The 19023-nt window shown below is 61.6% G+C and overlaps 5 protein-coding genes across 5 annotated transcripts; 3 read left to right on the top strand and 2 right to left on the bottom strand.

Annotated features, from left to right (window-relative positions):
* Positions 1–691: 691 nt before the first annotated feature.
* On the bottom strand, positions 692–2757 carry CHLNCDRAFT_136561 (hypothetical protein; the record flags this gene model as incomplete). The annotated part of the gene is made up of 7 exons (XM_005845755.1): positions 692–779; positions 969–1096; positions 1217–1307; positions 1565–1653; positions 1882–1979; positions 2224–2292; positions 2463–2757. The coding sequence occupies 7 exons, from the start codon at positions 2755–2757 to the stop codon at positions 692–694; spliced, it is 858 nt and encodes a 285-aa protein (XP_005845817.1).
* Positions 2758–3447: 690 nt separating this feature from the next.
* On the top strand, positions 3448–8169 carry CHLNCDRAFT_36395 (hypothetical protein; the record flags this gene model as incomplete). The annotated part of the gene is made up of 14 exons (XM_005845868.1): positions 3448–3574; positions 3840–3903; positions 4017–4159; positions 4296–4441; positions 4584–4844; positions 4972–5040; positions 5143–5223; positions 5309–5399; positions 5503–5575; positions 5750–5879; positions 5982–6042; positions 6203–6338; positions 7283–7378; positions 7508–8169. 14 exons carry the CDS (start codon positions 3448–3450, stop codon positions 7599–7601), a joined length of 1572 nt encoding a protein of 523 aa, XP_005845930.1. The 3' UTR covers positions 7602–8169.
* A 440-nt stretch (positions 8170–8609) lies between these two features.
* Positions 8610–8965, top strand: CHLNCDRAFT_15071 (hypothetical protein; the record flags this gene model as incomplete). Its single annotated transcript, XM_005845867.1, has 2 exons — positions 8610–8726; positions 8837–8965. Coding segments are annotated over 2 exons (246 nt in total), but the record flags the coding sequence as incomplete, so codon positions are not given.
* Positions 8966–14184: 5219 nt separating this feature from the next.
* On the top strand, positions 14185–15482 carry CHLNCDRAFT_36392 (hypothetical protein; the record flags this gene model as incomplete). The annotated part of the gene is made up of 6 exons (XM_005845866.1): positions 14185–14279; positions 14379–14450; positions 14564–14783; positions 14869–14989; positions 15101–15192; positions 15304–15482. Coding segments are annotated over exons 1-6 (756 nt in total), but the record flags the coding sequence as incomplete, so codon positions are not given.
* A 967-nt stretch (positions 15483–16449) lies between these two features.
* CHLNCDRAFT_136556 (hypothetical protein) lies at positions 16450–18852 on the bottom strand (the record flags this gene model as incomplete). The annotated part of the gene is made up of 8 exons (XM_005845754.1): positions 16450–16580; positions 16708–16751; positions 16929–17032; positions 17190–17470; positions 17693–17796; positions 17974–18141; positions 18456–18653; positions 18740–18852. 8 exons carry the CDS (start codon positions 18850–18852, stop codon positions 16450–16452), a joined length of 1143 nt encoding a protein of 380 aa, XP_005845816.1.
* Between the last annotated feature and the right edge of the window lie 171 nt (positions 18853–19023).

The raw sequence follows: 19023 nt of genomic DNA, 5'->3' as shown, positions 1-19023 counted from the left end.
AGCAATGAGCAATGAGCAGTGAGCAGCCCCTCCCTAAACAAAGTGAAGCGCAGGACGGGGTCCGGTGGATGGGAGGCAAGGAAACGCGGGGGGTTGCCACGTGCGCTACCGCCGCCGCCGCAGGCAGCACCCTGCGGCGGCGGCAGCGGCAGCAAGCCGTGGACCCAAACGCCGTGCCGCCGCCGCCGCAGGCAGCACCCCTGCGACGGCGGCGGCAGCAAGCCGTGGACCGAAACTCCGTGCCGCCGAGTCCCGTGGCTGTGGCCGTGGGCTTCTGGCAGGAAACTACGGCCGCAGCTCGGCAGCACGGGGGCGTCGCAGCGTGCCGCCGCCGCCGCCGCGCTGCCCCCCGGGCACGGCGGCGGCGGCAGCAAGCTTGGGCCCAAACGCCGTGCCGCCGAGTCCCGTGGCTGCGACCGTAGACCGTGGGCCGGAAACTGCGGCCGCAGCTCGGCGGCACGTGGTTCTGGTCAAATCGCCAAGCGTGCAGCAGCGCCGAACCACGCCTTTGTCATCACACGGCGGCGCATGCTAGCACCGTGCCTGCACAGCAGCTCTACCGAGGCTGGGTCCCTGCGCGCAACGGGAATAACTGCAAAAAGATCTGCGCCTGCTTGAAAATGTTGCATGCATGCATCATACAGCGCTGGTGCTGCCACGGGCCGGTTATCAGCAACATCCAGGCTCCAGCTTACCCCGCCGCGATGGCGTACGCCAGGGCGCTGTGGTGCCTTCTGTCCTGGCGGTTGATGATGCGTTCGTGACCCTCGCCCTGCATGCTGCACATCACAAGGAGCACAGACACAACAAAGGCATCAGGCAGCCCTCCACAGCTCTTCTTTTCCCTGCTGCGAATCAGCTGTGGTGGAAATGGCATGCTTGACGCTCCTTTCCCATCATTCATGTCAGGGAATGCCAATCAGGGCTCGAGCAGCAGGAACAGGCTGCTGGAAGGCTCTCTCACTCACCTGCACAGCCCCGTCTCTAGCAGCCACCGGAGCAGCTTGGGCTTGGCTGCCCGCGCGGCCCAGTGCAGTGCAGTCCGGTCCTTGCCATCCAGTTGCGGATAGGCGGCCGCTGTGCGCTTGATGAGCCACTGCGGTGGGCTAATCGGTTAACAATGTGAGTAGCCTGCAAGCGTCCATCAAGCTGAGATGACAGCAGCGCTTGGATGAATGTGCCTGAGAACATGGAGGCACTAGCGCGTGCAGCCCACCGCGGCAGTGTCAAACTCGTGCAGTCTGAGCGCCAGGGTAAGCGGCGTCTCGTCATAATCCGGCTCCTCTGCATCGTGCAGCTCGGGGAATCTGCGCTGCCACGATGCCGGAACAAGAGCAGTTAGCCGCAGTAGCAGCAGTGCAATGCTTCTGGCTGACTTGCTCGGCATGGCTTGCTTCCCATGCCCATCCTAACTTCAATCCTGATGGGCCAGCTCCAGCCCCATATCAGGTAGCACCTGCTTTCCCAGCCTAGACGCTCCAAGGTCTCGTTCCAATCGGAGAGAGTGGCGCAGTCGCAGCGCCAGTGCGAGCCGCATGCGCCTCCCGCCACAAGCAAGCGGCACATCTCGAGGTCGCCGTTGGCAATGGCCCGGTGCAGGCAGGCATCCAGCTGAAAGCGCTGCAGGAAGGGCTGGTCCACATCCACGTAGGACTGCATCAGCAGGATGGGTAGCCCGAAAGGCACCACAGTGAATGCCATCAGCAGAAACCGTAGCCATTGGACACTGTGGCAAGTGTACCACGCGTACCACGCGTCCTTCATCAACCCTGACATCCCAAACCTAACCTGATGGGTGGGCATGCCTGCTGAAGTTGCAGTATCACCATGGTCCTCGCTGGGTATCCTACTGCAGCTGCTCCCACCTGGCCCCTCTAGCACTGAGATGGAGTCTGGAAGCAGCTGGCCGGTGAGCAGGGCATGGAAGGAGGGGGGCGGTTCGAGCAAGAACTCTGCCACATCATGGCAGCGGTGTGCCACTGCCAGGGAGAGCAGGTAGGCAGGGTTGAAAGGTACTTCGTCGACAGGTACTTCGTCACAACCTGTTGGAGAAAGTGAGAGACGCAAAGAGTGGGAAACAGTTATCGTTGTGATCGTCCAGCAGGTGCAGCAAAGAAGAGGGTGGCAACCTTAAGCCGAGGCCCATCTGGCCTAGACAATAGGCTGTGCTCCACACCATCTCGGCTGCCTTCCTGTCCATTGATGAAACAAGCGGCAGCGCACCTTGCGGTGACTCGCAGTATCTGTTGGACGTGTCTGCATAGCAAAGCATCAGTTTGACGACCTCCACGTCTGCAGGCAGCGGCTCACGTGCCACTGTCGGCAAAGCAGGTCGGCATGTGTGGCAGACGCGTGGGGAGGCCAGCGGGCACGGCTTGCCAGCCACGGCAGCTTGCAGGTGCTGCCTGCTACCGTGTTGCGGTTAGCCTCACATCCAGTCGAGCCAGCTGTCCCAGGCTCACCGCCAGCAGCACTCGCAAACTCCAGTGGGGTGGTGTGCATGGGTCCGGCCGGGTCAAGTGGGTCCAGGCCAGCCTGGAGCAGGAGTGCCACCAGCAGTCCTGCCTGGTGGTCGCCAGAGTGCTGAGCTGCCAGGCTCAGCGCGGTCTCGCCAGAGAAGCTCCCCATGTCATCATCATCATTGTCTCCAAAGGGTTTGGTGCGATCGTGCAGGCTGGCTCCAAAGTGCATCATCACCGACAGCGCGGCACAGGAGCCAGGGCCTGGGTTGGCCGCCAGGCTGTGGATGGGCGTCATGCCACACCAGTTGAGTGCGCTGCATTCTGCTGCGGCGCGCTCGCCACAGGAGCGCAGCAGGAGATGCACCGCCTCAGGGTCCCCCTGTGCGGCCGCTGAGTGCAGCGGGGTGCTGCCGCAAGCATCGACCGGCAGGGGAGCGTCGCCGTGGGCCACAACCACTGGCAGGCGCTCGACGGCGGCGGCGGCGGCAGCGTGTAGCGGGCTGCCTTGGTGGGTTCGCAGAAGCGCAGGCGCAGCGCAGGCGCAGCGCAGGCCGTATGCGTTACGCAGCTCCTGTGTGCCCGCGAACCGCGTACATGAGCAACTCGGAGCAATGATGTGCGTCGGGCTCGCCATTGCACCACAGAGGCTGTTTAAACCATCGAGGCGCCCATTGCGGCCATCTAGGGGTTTACAAAGGTCGTCAAGGTTCAAGAGCAAAGTTGTGGCTTTCCTCCAACCAAGCGGTGGCGGTGGCGTGAAACAATGAAGAAACAATGAAACCACGCTTCGTTCAAGTTGTGGCGCTTGTTGCAAATGTTCCTCCACTGCATTGCTCTTGCTTCTTTGGCGATCAGTGGGGTTGGTTGGCTACCAGCGCCCCGCCGCAAAGCGCGCCATCAAGGCGGCGGGTGATGATGTGATCCTAAGTGCACGAAGCAGCTTGCCCGCCCAGAATACGCATGCAAGCTGTGAATTTCGAGCAGGATGGCTGTTCTCACCGACGACAGGAAGGCCTCCCAATTGCTGGAGTCTGAGCCATCCTTCCCCTCCACCCGTGACTGCTGGCACTGCGGCTTTGAGCGAGACCTGTGCCTCACCATCGTGGTGGCGGGTAAGACGCGCTGGAAGCTTGAACAGCCGCAAGAACAGGGCGCAGGGTTTTCGCAGCTGGTGCCCTCTCAGCGATCTGCACGGGCCAGGCGGCTCGCGGGTCGGGGCTAGCATGATCGGCGGAGCTGGCTTGCAGGCTGGCACTGGCGCCGCCACCTGCCGCTGCCGCCGCCCACCTGCCGCTGCCGCCACCTACCCATTCTCCGCAGCTGACGAGAGCGCGCTGTGACTGCGTTCACGTTTTCATGTTTCCGTTCATGTTTCAGGTGCTTCGGGAGACTTGGCTAGCAAGAAGACCTACCCCGCCTTGCAGTTTCTTCACCACAATGGGTGAGGCAACAGTACACAGTGTTGAATGCGTTCACGGTATTTTACGCATTCACTCAGTGTATGCGCTTTCACGCCCGTGCCTTTAAATCTCAAACTCTCCCTTTTTTGAGCAGCTTCTTGCCGCGCAAAGTGGCCATTATCGGCTATGCACGCACTCAAATGAGCGATGAGCAGCTGCGCACCAAGCTGCGACCGCGGCTGAAGGGCAGCGAGAAGGAGGTAGACAAGTTCCTGGAGGGCTGCACTTACGTATCAGGTGTGTGGCTGCCCGCGAGTGCACTGTACCCGCAGGTCCGATGTGGGCTCGATTGCTGCCAGGCTGCTGCACAGCGCACCCTCCCCATGCCACCCACCTGATCTTGCGCCTCCTATCCGCCTGCCGCCGATGGCAGGGTCCTATGATGGCAGTGAAGGCTGGCAGAAGCTGGCGGCGGTGCTGGAGGCTCGGGAGGCGAAGCACCGCGGCTGCCCGTGCGGACGGCTGTACTACCTGGCCCTACCGCCGTCTGTCTATCCCCAAGTTTGCACTGGCCTTAAGGTGCTCGTCTTGTCGAGGATGGGGCATGTACGGGCAGATTCCAGCAGCTCATTGTGCTCAGGGACCCAGCCGTCGCTCTGCCAACTGCCTGCCGGCCACCTACCCACCCGCTGGCCCCCCCACCCGCCCCACCCCAAAACAGACATACTGCGATGGCCTGCCGAGCGTGGAGGGTTCATGGATCCGGGTGGTTGTGGAGAAGCCGTTTGGTCTGGACCTGCAGAGCAGCGAGGAGCTGGCTGAGGAGCTGGGCAAGCTGTATCCCGAGAGCCAGCTGTACAGAATCGACCACTACCTGGGAAAGGAGATGGTTCAGAATCTGTTCGTGATTCGATTTGCCAACATGTTCACCGCCCCTCTCTGGAATCGCAATTGCATATCCAACGTGCAGATCACTTTCAAGGTAGCTGCCTGCCGCTGCTGCGCACCGGTGGTTGCTGCTCCTCCTGCCTGCCCTCTGCTCCTGCCTACCTGAGCACACATGCCGGTGATGGTTCTGACGCCGCTTTGATGGCCGCCTGTTTGTACAGGAGGATTTTGGGACGCAGGGGCGGGGCGGCTACTTTGACAGCTTTGGGATTGTGCGAGACGTTATCCAGGTGTTGCTTTGGCTGGCTGAGTGTTGCCGGGGTTGCCACTATGATGCTTGTCACCAGCTTCTGCACGGCTGTGTCCCTTGCCCCGTTCTGCCCTGCCTCCAGAACCATCTAATCCAGCTGCTGGCCATGCTCGCCATGGAGAAGCCGCTCAGCATCCACCCTGATGACTTGCGCGACGAAAAGGTGGGAGTTAGGGAGCAGTGGTGGCTTTCCTGAGCTGGCCAAACTTGTCCGCCCTCTCACACGCAGCCAACACAATTTGCCGCAGGTCAAGGTGCTGCGGTGCATCAAGCCGGTTCAGCCGCACAATGTGGTGTTAGGGCAGTACACGGCAGCAGACGCACAGCCAGGGTACACAGGTAGGCGATGCGGAGGCATGGCTGCTCGAGGGGCAGGCACCAGCCAGCCTGTGCAGCTACCCTGATGGCGCCACCATGCCATCCATGCTTTGTTTGCAAGCAGACGACCCCACGGTGCCTGCCGGCAGCAAGACGCCCACGTTTGCTTCTGTCACTGTGTTCATTGACAACGACAGGTGGGCTTGAGGGTGGGTGGGGTGCGACATGCGCGCGCTTCTGTGGAAACGGCAGGGATGGCATGAAGAGCCCATTTTTTCTCTCTGGACCTGCCTCATCGCCATTTGCCAGCCAACTGCTTCTGCGCTGTTTAACTGGTTCATCTTGGGCTTGCTCCACCCTGAATGCCACAGGTGGGCAGGGGTGCCATTTGTGCTGAAGGCGGGCAAAGCACTGAATGAGCGCAAGGCGGAGATCCGGGTGCAGCTGCGCTCCACGCCGCACTTTGTCTTTAATGGCGAGCCGGAGGCCATGCGCAACGAGGTGGGCTGGGGCCAGGGAGTGGTTGGTTGGCCGGTGTCGAAAGCAAGGGGATTGCGATGCTTGCTGCCCCCAATTGGGCAATGCTTTTTGCTTTGTTTGCAGCTGGTAGTGCGACTGCAACCAGATGAGGCTATTTATTTGAAACTCATTGTCAAGAAGCCAGGTCAGTAGCGGCAGCTGTGGTGTGCGAACCAGCAGCCATGTACGAGATGCGCGCTGGCTGCTCCCCGCCGCCACCTGCCCACTGGCGCCTGCACAACGTGCATGCTCACCCCCGCCCCGCCACACCCACGCCCTGACTGCCACCTGCCTCGCTCGCGCAGGGCTGGAGATTGACACCGCCATCAGCGAGCTGGACCTCGACTACAGGCAGCGCTACCCGGGGGTGGTGATCCCCGACGCCTACCCCCGCCTCATCCTCGACTCCATCCGCGGCGACCAGCAGCACTTTGTGCGCAGGTGCGCCCCAAGCCTATGAATTCGGGGGGGGGGGTAAATTTAGCAGAAAAAACCATTACTTGGCTAACGGGGGAGGGGCAGTGAGGAGGTGTGGGGGCTAGTAATGGCCATTACTGCTTGTAATGGGCAAGTCATGGCCCATACGTGGGGTACATAACTCGCAACCCATTAGAGGCCCAGTAATGGTTTGGGGGCCATTAGTGCCTAATGGCCCATAACTGGTACCAGGAATGGATCCTTTTCCATTACTTCCCGTTCAGCCCATTCCCACGCCAGGCAGCCCTTTCCTTCCCTCGAGTCTCTTTCTCAATAAGTTAATGGCCTCCTACAACGTGTGCCCTTCAAAGCACAATGTTCATAGGCCTAAATGGCAAACTTGTATTGAAAAATCACTTTGCCTGGCCTGATGCTGCTGCTGTCCACGAGGCAGTGCTCAGCCAGCGGAGGACAGCTTCATTGGCTGTGCGGTAGCATCATGCATGCTGATTTAGGTACAGTTTACTGTGGCAGTTGTGGGCACAGTGATAGAGATGTGGGCGCAGTGGTAGAGCTTGGCAGTTGTGGGGAGCCAGGGGCTCGGCGGGCTCGGCGGGGGCGTGTGTGCTGCGCCCCATGTGGAGGGTGAAGGAGATTTCCTGCACCAGAAGACGTGGCAGTGCTTCAGCTCCAGAGCACGCTCAGCCACCTGCTGCTGTTGCATTGCTGCCACATGCTGCCCCGCCCAGAGGTGCCCAGGGTGGGGGCTGCGTGCAAGTGTGGCAACCGCAACCACCCCCCACTCGCACACACCTCCTGTACCCATAGTGGCACTGGCCTGCGGCTGCAGCAGCATTACTGAAATCACGCTGCTTGGCTGAAGCAGTGCCCGGCGGCTGCTGGCGGCGCGGCAGAACGGCAAATGTCGACTCATGGGACTCTCTGTGGGCTTGGTGGTTGTTGTGCAGGGATGAGCTGCGCGCGGCGTGGGCGATATGTACTCCGATTTTGCACCTGATAGACGCGGGGGCGCTGCCTGTGCACCCCTATCCCTACGGTAGCAGGTGAGTGGCCTGCATTTGTCACACGGGATGACAGCTGCCCGTGCCCAGCACAGGCCGCCGCCTTGCTCCCGCTTGCTGGTGTTCGCTGTTGACAGGTCTGCTGCTTGTGGCCGCCCGCTGCCTCTACAGGGGCCCTCCCGAGGCCGACGAGCTGCTGGCGCGGGCGGGGTTTGTGAAGAACTCGCGGTACGACTGGCACGAGGCGGGTGCGGCACGCCTGTGATCTCGGCTGGGCTAGCCCAGCGCTGTGCAGCGCTGTGCAGGCGGGCTGCCGCCGACGCCTTCCCCCAACCCCCATTTTGCAAAAGTTGGAACTTTTGAAGTATGCTCCTGATGCATGCAAGTAAATTTAAGGCCAAGGTAGGTGGCGATACCGGAGCATCCCTGGGCCATGACGTCCCGCCGCCTTTGCCCGCTCGCCCGCCCCTTGCCCCCCCCGTCCGGCGGGGGGCGCAGTGTCTTACCTCTTCCCGGGCTGCAGCTGATTCGCGACACTGGTCGATAGAGGCCTCAACTGCTGTTTTGGCTGCGCCCTTGCACTTTCGTCCGAGGTTGGCTCCGGTGTTCTCTGTCCCCACTGCTGGTGTTTTGATCGCCCACCTTCTTTCAGACTTGCTTGTTGGTTGGTCCCAACCTGTCGTAAAATACTGAGTACAGCCTTGGGCTTTCTTGTTATAAAATGCTAGCGCTTGTGACAGGCCCTGTCTGTTCCTCCACCTGGCGCCAGCTAGGCGACATGACGTGATATCTCTACACACATCGCAAAACCCGCTGCGTAACTCCGCTATTCCTACATCGAGACGAAAGCGAAACGAACAGACACTGTAGAGACGTACACACTTTACGCGTGTGCACGCTGCAGAAGGTCGCCATCGACGCAAAACCCAAACCGCTGCTGCCGACGGCGTAAGATGGAGGCCACAAACGGCAAGAGTGGGAGCGTCGCCATAGATGTGGACCCTGGCCAGGACGAGTTCGCGTCCCTTCCTGGGGCAACGCTGGCGGAAAAGCTGCAGCACTGCTTGGCTGCTAATAGGTGAGGACCAGGGGCGCGGGAAAGTGTCCGTGTCCGTGTCGTGCAACTGGCTTCCAAGACGTCCGATTCGCCAGGAGCGCCGTGAGCGGCGCCGCCAGGGGCGCCGCCAGCTGGGCGGGGGACACGATATGCTTGGGGCTCTTGTGCAAGAAGAACCTGCTCACACACGCTCCCACGAGAAAGACCCCTTGCAGGGTTGTCGTGTTTGGCCGGTCCACCTGCCCGTTTTGCATCGAGGTGTCCCGCACGATGGTGGAGATGGGCGTTCCTTTCATCTACTACCGCTTGGACCAGCTGACCAGCGGTGCAGAGGTACGCAGCGCACAGCGAGGAAATCTCATCGTGGTTGAAGACAGGCCAGTCTGTCCTCAAAGAGCCTGCTCTTCATGACACTTACAGCCTCTCGGCTTCCAATCCTGCAGCTGCAAGAAGAGCTGAAGAAGGCCACCGGCCAGCGCACTGTGCCTTACGTGTGGGTGGCCGGCAAGCTGCTGGGCGGGTGTGACGACACCAAGGCCCTCATCGCCAGCGGGGAGTTTGACAAGCTGATCGGCGGTGAGGGGGGTGGGGGGGTGGGGGGGGGCAGCTGTCAAACTCCTCCCACGCTGCTGCTGATTGGGGGAACCGAGGGGGGTGTGGGCCCACAAATTGATACTTAGGTGCCTGCGCTACCGTTGGTTTTGGTGCCTGCTGCAGGTGGCGCAGGAGACAAGGCGGCCCTGGCGGAAGAGGGGGCGCCGCGCCTGAAGGTGGCAGGAGTAGATCGGGATGCGCCCCACGTCATCGGTGAGCCTGGGCAGCAGGCCAGCCTTCCTTTGGCAGGCCCCGCCTTCTTGTCCAACCCTGCCGCCGTTCCTGCATTGCAGCGCTGCATCGAGTTTCGCCCCCCTGCATTCAAGTTCACGCCTCTGATACTCCCTTCTGTCGCAGGGGCACTGTTTCAGTTCCCTAATACAGTTGACAACCGCATCATTCGGCTGGTCGGTGCGCAGGTGAGGGCAGTTGTGGCGTTCGCCGGGCACCCGCAGTGGGAACATGGCTTGCAAGGTAGCCTTTACATCGTTCTGCACCCGCGCGGCAGGTGTTTGTAATCAGCCTGCTCCTGGCCATTTTCGCTTACAAGAAGAAGCAGAGCTGGCACTGGGTTGCTGTGGGCTTGCTGGTGGACTTCTGTCTGCGCTTCTATGTGAGTTCCAGGAGCAGCGTCAATGCATGTCTCTCTGCACCCATCCTGTGCCTGGCTGGTGGGCCGGTCAGGCCGCCGCCTGCTTGGTTGTGGCTGTGTCCAACATCTCCTGTCTGTTGCACCAGGTGCGACCAGGCTTCCTGCCGATTGCCCTGCAGGGCGGCGCGGGCATCTCGCCGCTGGGATCGGTCGCCATGATGGTGGCCGCCGCCATTGACTTGGTGCTGCCATGGCTGGGCAGGAAGACGGGTCCGGTGTGGGGAGCAGGTGCGCTGAATTGGCAGAGGAGCCGTGTGCCGATTTAAATTGTATGCCCGTGTCTGAGGCGCCCTGCTGCTGTAACAGCTCCTGTCATTTGTGTCTGTGCAGGCCCGCCCAAGCAGTTTGCTGTCTCTGTTGGGGTTGTTTTTTCGGCCGGGATCGTGGTTTTGCAGTTCTTCCACGCCTGGCAGGTGCGGCAGTGTGCCGCATCATGCATCACCCAGCTGCGTGAAGTGCGCATCCCGATTGCTGCTGTGTGCCAACCCTGCAGGCCGCCACAGTTGTTGCCTCCATACTGACTTTCTTCGCCGGCCTGGAGGCCTTCCTCAACTTCTGGTCAGTTGCCAGTAGCACGCATTGCAGTTTCTGTGTCTGACCCTTACCAGTCTCCCTTGTCCGTTGTGCAGCGCTGGCTGCTGGTTCTTTGGCCTCGCCATCAAGTGGCGATTCATTTCAGACACAATATACCTAATCCACATCAACACGCTTCCAGAGACAAAGTGAATACGTGTATGGGTGTTTCAGGAACCAAAAGAGTTGGGACTAGGGACTCAGGGACCCTGCCACCTCAACCACCTCGTGCTTGCAGGCTTGCATGGGAGGAGTGGACCAAGCGCGTGCACCCGCCGCCCGCGCAGAGTTATGAAGAGCGCTTCTCTCCTGAGCTGCGCCCCGGCAGCAAGCCCACCTGCATGCTTGCTTGTGTGGGCTTAAAGTCTGGTAAAGCAAGAACTAGCTTGCAACATAGACTCCCCGCCGAAACGGGACGGGAACCGGGCGAAAGCAGAGAAAGCAATAAAACAGGGGTGGAGCAAGGCGACATGCAACGCAAGCAGCTGACAGGGCACGCATCGAAACGTGTGTATGACTGGCAAAGTGGCATGGCGCATTGGGGAGAAACGCAACGGTACGGGAGCATGGGCTGGCCAAACGGCAGTGCGGAACGCTAGGTCACTAGAAAAGCAGGGAAAGGCGCACTATGTATGCAATGAGGGCAGCCCCGGCTCGGGGCCGTTGAGAAAGCAGTGGGCGGGAGGGGGGAGGCCCCGGTGTGGGCGGGCCCCATCGAGGGGGGATGGGGCGCGCAAGCGGCCAGATGGGGCGGGGCGCGGGCGGCAGTGGAGTCCTGCGGCTGGGTGGGATATAGGGCAATGAGCGTTGAGCAGTGTGCGATGAGCAATGAGCAATGAGCAGTGAGCAGCCCCTCCCTAAACAAAGTGAAGCGCAGGACGGGGTCCGGTGGATGGGAGGCAAGGAAACGCGGGGGGTTGCCACGTGCGCTACCGCCGCCGCCGCAGGCAGCACCCCTGCGGCGGCGGCAGCGGCAGCAAGCCGTGGACCCAAACGCCGTGCCGCCGCCGCCGCAGGCAGCACCCCTGCGACGGCGGCGGCAGCAAGCCGTGGACCGAAACTCCGTGCCGCCGAGTCCCGTGGCTGTGGCCGTGGGCTTCTGGCAGGAAACTACGGCCGCAGCTCGGCAGCACGGGGGCGTCGCAGCGTGCCGCCGCCGCCGCCGTGCCCGGGGGGCAGCGCGGCGGCAGCAAGCTTGGGCCCAAACGCCGTGCCGCCGAGTCCCGTGGCTGCGACCGTAGACCGTGGGCCGGAAACTGCGGCCGCAGCTCGGCGGCACGTGGTTCTGGTCAAATCGCCAAGCGTGCAGCAGCGCCGAACCACGCTTCCCGGCCTCGGCGCATGCCTTCAGGGGCCCCCTATCGCTGGGCACACCCCTCCAACACCGAACATGCGCCCGGGGGGGAGGGCGGCCCGGGCGGCCCAGGCCAAAGTGGGCCGCCCTCGAGCAAGAGGCGGCCGGGCTGTGTGCTGAATGAATGAATGAATGAATGCACTCTGGCACAGCAGGCTCAACACCGTTTCTTTCAAACCTCGCATCGACTTGCACTACAAGGTCCGAGCTGTGGCTCCTGCACTTTGGGGCTTAGCAGGGAGCTGCTGGGCTCACCGTGGCCGCCCAACTGCTTGTGACGTGGAGGCAGGCAGGGCGCATGACCTGCTGACGTTATCTCAATGGTGCACCTGTATTGCAGACAGGCAAGACGGATGACTGGGAGCGTGAAACGTTCGATTATGTCAAGTACTCCAAAATGAGCTTCATGAGCGCCGTGATTGGCCCGGTGGCTGTGGCCGCTCTCTTCAGGTGAGCAGCGACTTCTGGCACCTCAGTCATGCATGGGGATTGTGACAGCCGGCGCTCGGACCCGAGTCGCACCACGATTGGCTGCAGGTTCTGCTCGCTCATCCCCACCATGGGCACCCCGGAGAACGTATGGAAAATACTGGCGCTGCTGTCGCTGGTCTGGACCGCCCTGTTCACCGTGCCATACATCCTTAAATGCATCCTGTATCCGCACAAGGTGAGTATCTGGCTGGTCTCTGCAGGGGTGCAAAGAGCTGGGAGATGCACCCCTGGGCTGAACAGGGGTGCTCCTTGCCAACTCGCGGCTGTGCCCTGGCCTGTTGTCGCAGATCGCCTCCGAATGGCAGCACCCAATGATGCATAATGCCTTCTCGGTGCCCTGGATGACCCTGGTGGTGCGTTCCCCTGCTGTGCCTGTTGCACCCGCTTGGACCTGAACAACACAGTTGAAAAACAAACAAAACTGTCGGGGAAAACACTACATACTTGTTATTGCCCAGGTTTACTCCTTCTTAGCCGACCAGTATTCCAATACGTTTGCCAAGATCCTCTTCTGGGCGGGCGCCAGCTTGATGATGCTCTTCTCAGGCAAGGGGCCAGCCGACAGGGATGGCGGTCAGAAAACAGCAACCACCTGGCAAGGCATGCGTATCCCTGCTCGAGCAGAGCACCCCCTGCCTAGTCATTCCTGTTGACCTGTTTGTGCACTGCCTGCAGTTATCATTGTGGGGAACTGGCTGTCTCAAATGAAGCATGAGGGCCTGGTCAACGGCGCCTATCAGATGTGCGTTGAAACCGTCAGGCTGACCATGTGTGGATGCTTCGCCTGGCCAGTGCTTGATCTCCTGCTGCCCACGGCTGCACATGTATCAGATATCTGAATAACTCTGCAGGGCGCCTGTTGGCAACTTTGTAGTCGCGGTGGTAGGACCGATCCTCGACCCCAGCTACGCGGAGGTCAGCAGAGGCACGGGCGCGCTGGGAGGCATGCATGGGCCAGCTGCGCTTACAACATGCCCCTCCCTGCGCTGTTGGATCGACACCTTGAGAACTGCGCTGTTCTATTGCTCCTGCGCCCACAGGCCTGCATGTTGTGGTTCGGGTTCGCGCTGTTGATGTGAGTGCGCCATGCGGACTGACCTGCAGCTGGGCCGGCATTTGCCTCACCACGTTGTGGGTGCTAGTATGCTGTTTGCAGGTGGGTCACGCTGTTTATTTTCACTTTTACGCGTACGGTACTGGGACACAATGTCGATCCACGGAGCCGCATGTTTGCCGCCATCTGGATTGCGGCGCCGGCGGTTGCCTCCATCGCCTGGACCCTGCTCGAGGCTGCGCGCTATGCCTGCCAGGTTGGTCTATGACCTCACCTTGGGTTGCATGCAATGCCGCCCTGCCTCGATTGACACCCATGCTCACACAGACACATGCCACACATGCCTTACATCCTAACCTGCCTGAACCTGCAACCTTGCATGCGTGCAGGCGGCTCCCAGCGGCTCCTCTCGGGAGGACCTGTACCTGGCCATGATGGGCTATCTGATGCAGGAAGGCATGGGTAACACGGGTGAGGTACAGGAACGCCGGGGGCTCATCGCTTGTCGCAGTGGCGTTGGCAATGCTGAATGCGGCAACATCGCGCGATGTTTGGTGCACTGCCGCGTCATGCCCACCTATGATCCACAGAACTTGCTGCCTGTCTGCGTCGCAGCTCAAACTCTCTTCTACATGGCAATCGGCATGGGGTTGGTGCTGGTGTGGATGGCTCTGAAGCATTTTCTGTGGGCTGACAGCTTTTTCATGCAGGCCAGTTCGGTGCTGGGCTGCCCTCGCTACTTTGCCCCTTCGCTTCTGCACGTCCAAAGAGAGATGCCCATGTCCTGGCATCTTCGTGGTACTGGTGGGGCAGCCAGGAAGTGAATACATTGCCTCGAATACATCAGAGTTTCCCGTCAGTGCCTGCAGATGTGGGCATTTGGCTTCCCCACCGCTGCCCTGGCGTGGGCTGGAGTGCTGTATGACATGACGATTGACACTGCCCTGAGGTGGGCGGTGCAAGTTGCTAGGCACACGCCGGTTCTGCTGACTGGCTGTTCCCTTGCCGCCCGCACTCTCTTCCGCGTTCAGCCCTGCCCACTCCTGCCCTTGCAGCAAGGTGCTGGCCATCTGCCTCATCGCCCTGGCCTGCATCATGTGCTCTGTCCTGACCCTGCGCACCCTGGCCGGCATCCTGCGCCTCAGAGTATTTATTCCAGAGCACAAGGTGAATGGAGGGGAAGGCTGGGAGAGGGAAAGGGGGAGGGAGAGGGGGTCATGGTGGCCTTTGCGAGTCACCGCCCTGGCAAACCACCCGTGTCTGCAGTGGGGCCCCATGAGCCACCTGCCCCTGGCCCAAGAGGCCCTGCGCCATCTGCTCGCACAGCTCACAGACTCGGTGCGCGCCTGCCGCAGTTGCCCGCTGTATGTGTCCTGCCCAATTCTTCCAGTCACTGGCCAAACTTGCCTGCCCGTTATTCTGGGGCGTCCCACCCCACTGCCAATGCGAAGGCGTCGGCACTGGCTGCGGATCCAGGCAACACCCGCATCGCTGCCCGCCTGTCGGAGGAGTGGAGGAGGTTTACGACCATTAACGACTTCTACACTGGCCTGAAGAACGAGATATGCTTCCCTCAAATTTCTGCGTTCTTCCCTGGCCACCACGCCAAGGCTATGGCCCAAAACGAGGAGATGCTCAGGCTGGAGCAGGAAGTGGCGGTGCAGCTGGCAGGTAGAAACTGAGCGCACAGCTCCTTGCAGGCAGCCTGCCTGCTCCTGCTGCGGCTTTCACACCGGTTCTGAGCGCTGCGGTGCAGGCCTGTCTGGTGGGGCTGTGGCGAAGATGGCGACGGGTGGCGCTGACTCCAGCGCCGACATCGACAGCTATGCCGGAGTCACACTGGCTGACAAGCTGGCCGCCGCTGTGTCGGAGAACAAGTGAGGGAGGCTAATGCGTGACCATGTAGCAAGCACAGGAACGATGAACATGGGACACCCTGGCTTCAGCATGCACAATCTCGATGCCTTTGCTGCTTGTCCCGCCTGCAGGGTTGTGGTGGTGGGCCGCTCCACCTGCCCCTTTTGCATCGAAGTGTCTCGCACGCTGGCTGACATGGGCCTGTCCTTCCCCTACTTCCTGGGTACGAGCTACAAGCCCTGCCTTGGTCTGGGCACCCGCCTGCTCCTCACCTGTTCACCTGCTCGTGCACCTGCTGTTCATGTGCCATCTGTCCGCCCCTCCCTGGCCGCAGTCGATAAGATGCTGTCTGGGGCTGCCCTGCACGAGGAGCTGAAGAAGGCCACCGGCCAGCGCACTGTGCCTTACGTGTGGGTGGCCGGCAAGCTGCTGGGCGGGTGTGACGACACCAAGGCCCTCATCGCCAGCGGAGAGTTCGACAAGGTGCTTGGCGGGGCTGGCGACGGCAGCGGTGGCACAAACAGTAGCGGTGGCAAGCCGCTCGACTACGGGGCGCTGCAGGTGGGCTGGAACTGCTGTTGCTGCCGTGGTCAGCCGCCCTTAGGGGGCCGGAACGGTGGGCGCTGCACACCGGTGGCGGCCTTCGCTGCATTTGGCTGCTCAGTGCCTCCTCAATCCCATGTCGTTTGCTGTGCCGCAGGCCGCCGTGGCTCGCCTGGCCGCCTATGCCGTCGACTCCTACACGTATGTCGAGGATCATGTCAGACCTGTTATGCGCCGCTACGTGCCGGGCCCAGTTCAGAAGAAGATTCTCAACGACTGCTGGGACGCTCGCCCCGCGGAGCAGTGGTTCATGGTGCGCCGGAGGGGCGCAGCTCATCTCTGCCCGCCGGAGGGGCGCAGCTCATCTCTGCCCGCCGGAGGGGCGCAGCTCATCTCTGCCCGCCGGAGGGGCGCAGCTCATCTCTGCCCGTACCCATCTCTCATCTCTGCCCACCTCAGATTCCCGTCTGCCTTCCCTCCCTTAATGCCGCAGGTCCTGCCATTGGTGGTCCAGGCGCTGCCCATGCTGGCGCAGCGCGCGACTTACATCCGCTCTTTCATGTGGGGCATGCCTGAGCGAAGCCAGCAGCTTGGTGTTATGATTGCTCTGGGCGTCGACCCTGTCAACTGGTACAGGCTCAAGCGCCTGATCCCTGACATGATCCCACGCGGCGAAGCGGGCTGGAGGCGCATCTGAGGTGCATCTGATCCGCCAGTGCAGCAGTGGTGGCAGGCTGCCCACCACCCAGGGCAGCCAGGACCGGCACTTTCCTGCTAGAGCCGTGCAGCGTCGCCTGCTCCTGCATGCTTCCTTTTGCTCCTGCTGTGTATCAGGCCTGTGCAGCGTCGCTTGCTCCTGCGTGCTTCCTTTTGCTCCTGCTGTGTACCAGGCATGCAATGAAACGCATTCAAGAAGGGAGTTTGCAAAGAAACAACATCAACCTAGCTCAGAGATGGTAGCCGCTGCTTCCGCCGCCACCCCTCCTCCCCCTCTTCCAACCATGTCTCTGCCAGGAAATTGGAGAAGGTCAAAGTCTGCGTGGAAGTAGCTGCGAATGTCTTGCAGGGCTGCAGCAGGGCGGCAGAAGCACGGCAACCATCACGCAGGGAGTGGAAGGGCACGGCTGCAATGTCTGCTGGTACCAGCAGTTGCCAGCAGCAGCAGCAGACACCACCAGGTCTGCACCTGTCGTACTGTTGTAGTACAGCTCTGCATAGTATCGCCAAAGTTCATCCTGCCTGCAAGTAGAAGCAGGGACAAGGAGGCAGCAGACAGAGGGCTTTTGCGCTTCAGCACGAGGCTGTTTTCCTTCCTTGCCCTGTGTCGAGCCTCCTATCGCGTGTCCATGCCCGGCACTGCAAACAACTCTGCTCCCCGCCGCTGTTTCACCCTGCCCTTCCTCCGCTCCCACTCACCTGTCCTTCATGTCTGGCAGCGCCAGCTGCCAGCGCGGCAGGGATCCTACACGCAGCGGCTCCACCCCTTCCCCTAGCCTGCTATTGACCAACTTCACTAGCTCCTGCCCGGGAGGAGCATAGACACACATCAATATGCAACAACATGAGCCTCTTGTGGCCACCAGCGGGCCCATGAACACACGTGGGGTCTGGCAGATGGCCGCGGCAGCATTGCTCGTCCCCTCAAACTGACAAAACGATTTTGCATGCGCCGCCCACCTGCATGTCTTCATCCAGGTTCTCCACACGCCCCAGGAAGTCCACCGAGGGGCGCCCCCGGTCGTCAAACAGGCACGTACTCTGCGGCTCCAGGTGCTCTAGCAGCCAGCCAAAGCGGCGCTTGCAGCAGGAGCGGTCGCCCAGGCACTTGGCGCCGTAGGCGGATGGCAGCTGGGCAAACTTGGTGAAAGGGTCCTGGCAGGGCGGGTGCAGCCCATGCTTGTGGACGTGGTGCCAGCTGGAGAGCGCGCGGGCCCAGGGGTTGCGCACAAAAGAAAAGACTGCAGGCACACGGGTGGGCAGTGGGGGAAAGGGGAGGTCAGGCCACGGGGCACAGGCAGGCAGGCAACACTACAACAAAAGAAGGCAGAGACAGCAGCTGCAGCAGGCACGTCATGGCGGGTGTCTGCTTGTTGAGGGCTGCCACACCGTGCCGTCACAAGTCAGCAGCATCCCGCTGTGTGTTGCACCCCAACTCCCCCAAACATGTGCCGCCGCCTCACCTGTGTACTCTGCAAACAGCTTACGTAGCACCGCCTGGTCGATGATGTTTTCCAGGCACACCTGCTTATTGCGGCACTTGGCAGCACAGTTAGCAGGGTTGGCCCTGCGGCGAGGGGCATATCGCAGCAGCCGGGTTCAAGGCCACGCCCTGGCTCGCTGCGCTGTCGGCAAACACAGCAGCCGCAAGCTCGCCCTTAGCAGCAAGCACACCCAGCAGAGCGACATGTGCAGCATCTCCCTGCCGGTCCAATTGCGCAGCGCATATGCTGCTGTGGCTCACTTGCAGTACATGTGCAGCTCTTTCTGGCCGAGCGTGACGGTGATGGATGTGCCGGCCGTCTTGAAATTGCGCACATACAGGATGCGGTACCGGTGGTCGGCCCAGAAGTGGCAGGCCGGCACGGGGGATTGCAGGTGGTAGTTGCTGTGGCCCATGGAGCGGTTGAAGCTGCAGCGGAAGGTGGGGGGAGGGCGGAAGGCATGGCGGCAATATGACAGGAAAGCGGGCAAGGGAGGGAACTGCCAGCGGCAGCGGCGGGAGCAGCAGCAACTACATCTTTCAAGCATTGCAGGCCATCGATGCGCAGCAGCGCCGGAGGCATTGAAGGATGGGCTACAGCCAAACCAGCCACCCACCACGGGCTCCGTGGAGCAAAGATAGCAAAGGCACACTCATGTCGCGGCACCAGGCACTGCGAGACATCGATTGCAGTATACCTGGAGCCTAGCAAGTACCCACAGCCCGCCCTGCTGCTTGCTCACGTGTAGGCGTGGGCGAACCAGCGCATGAGTGCGGGGCCCATAGTGGCGGGGATGCCTTCCTCCCGCACATCAGGATTGGTGTCGGTGAGGTGCGCCACCATGAAGCTGTAGTTGGCCGGCAGCCCGCCCTTCTGCACCACCCCATGCAGCGTCGCAGGCTGGCGGATGAGCGACTCGATTTCATCGTGCGACAGGCTCCTGGCGGCGGCGGCAGAGGTGCGCCGGCGGTGGCGGCACCGCCGCCACCCGCCCCATGCGGCAGCCCGTCCGCCTCGGGCATGCACTTGGTGACGTCGCGGGTGGCGCGGTGCAGGCACAGCAGGCTGGCCACAACCACCCAGGCGCCCAGGGAGGTGAGCAACCTGGGCCGCTTGGGGGGCGTGCGGGCAGGGCCCATGCTGCTGCTGGCGCTGCTAGCAGGCCCCCCCTCGCACGCCGCTAAGCCAGGCCGCTGCCAGCAACAGTAGTCAGTAGATTGGGCCTGGTGCGAAACAGAGAGCCTGCCAAGCCTCGCCTGAGCTTGTAGTAGGCACTAAATGCTGGCAAAACTCACGAAAGGGGCCCGTCT

The sequence above is a fragment of the Chlorella variabilis genome (assembly GCF_000147415.1).
Source record: "Chlorella variabilis unplaced genomic scaffold CHLNCscaffold_16, whole genome shotgun sequence".
Lineage (NCBI taxonomy): Eukaryota > Viridiplantae > Chlorophyta > Trebouxiophyceae > Chlorellales > Chlorellaceae > Chlorella > Chlorella variabilis.
This window is presented reverse-complemented; position numbering and strand designations above follow the sequence as displayed.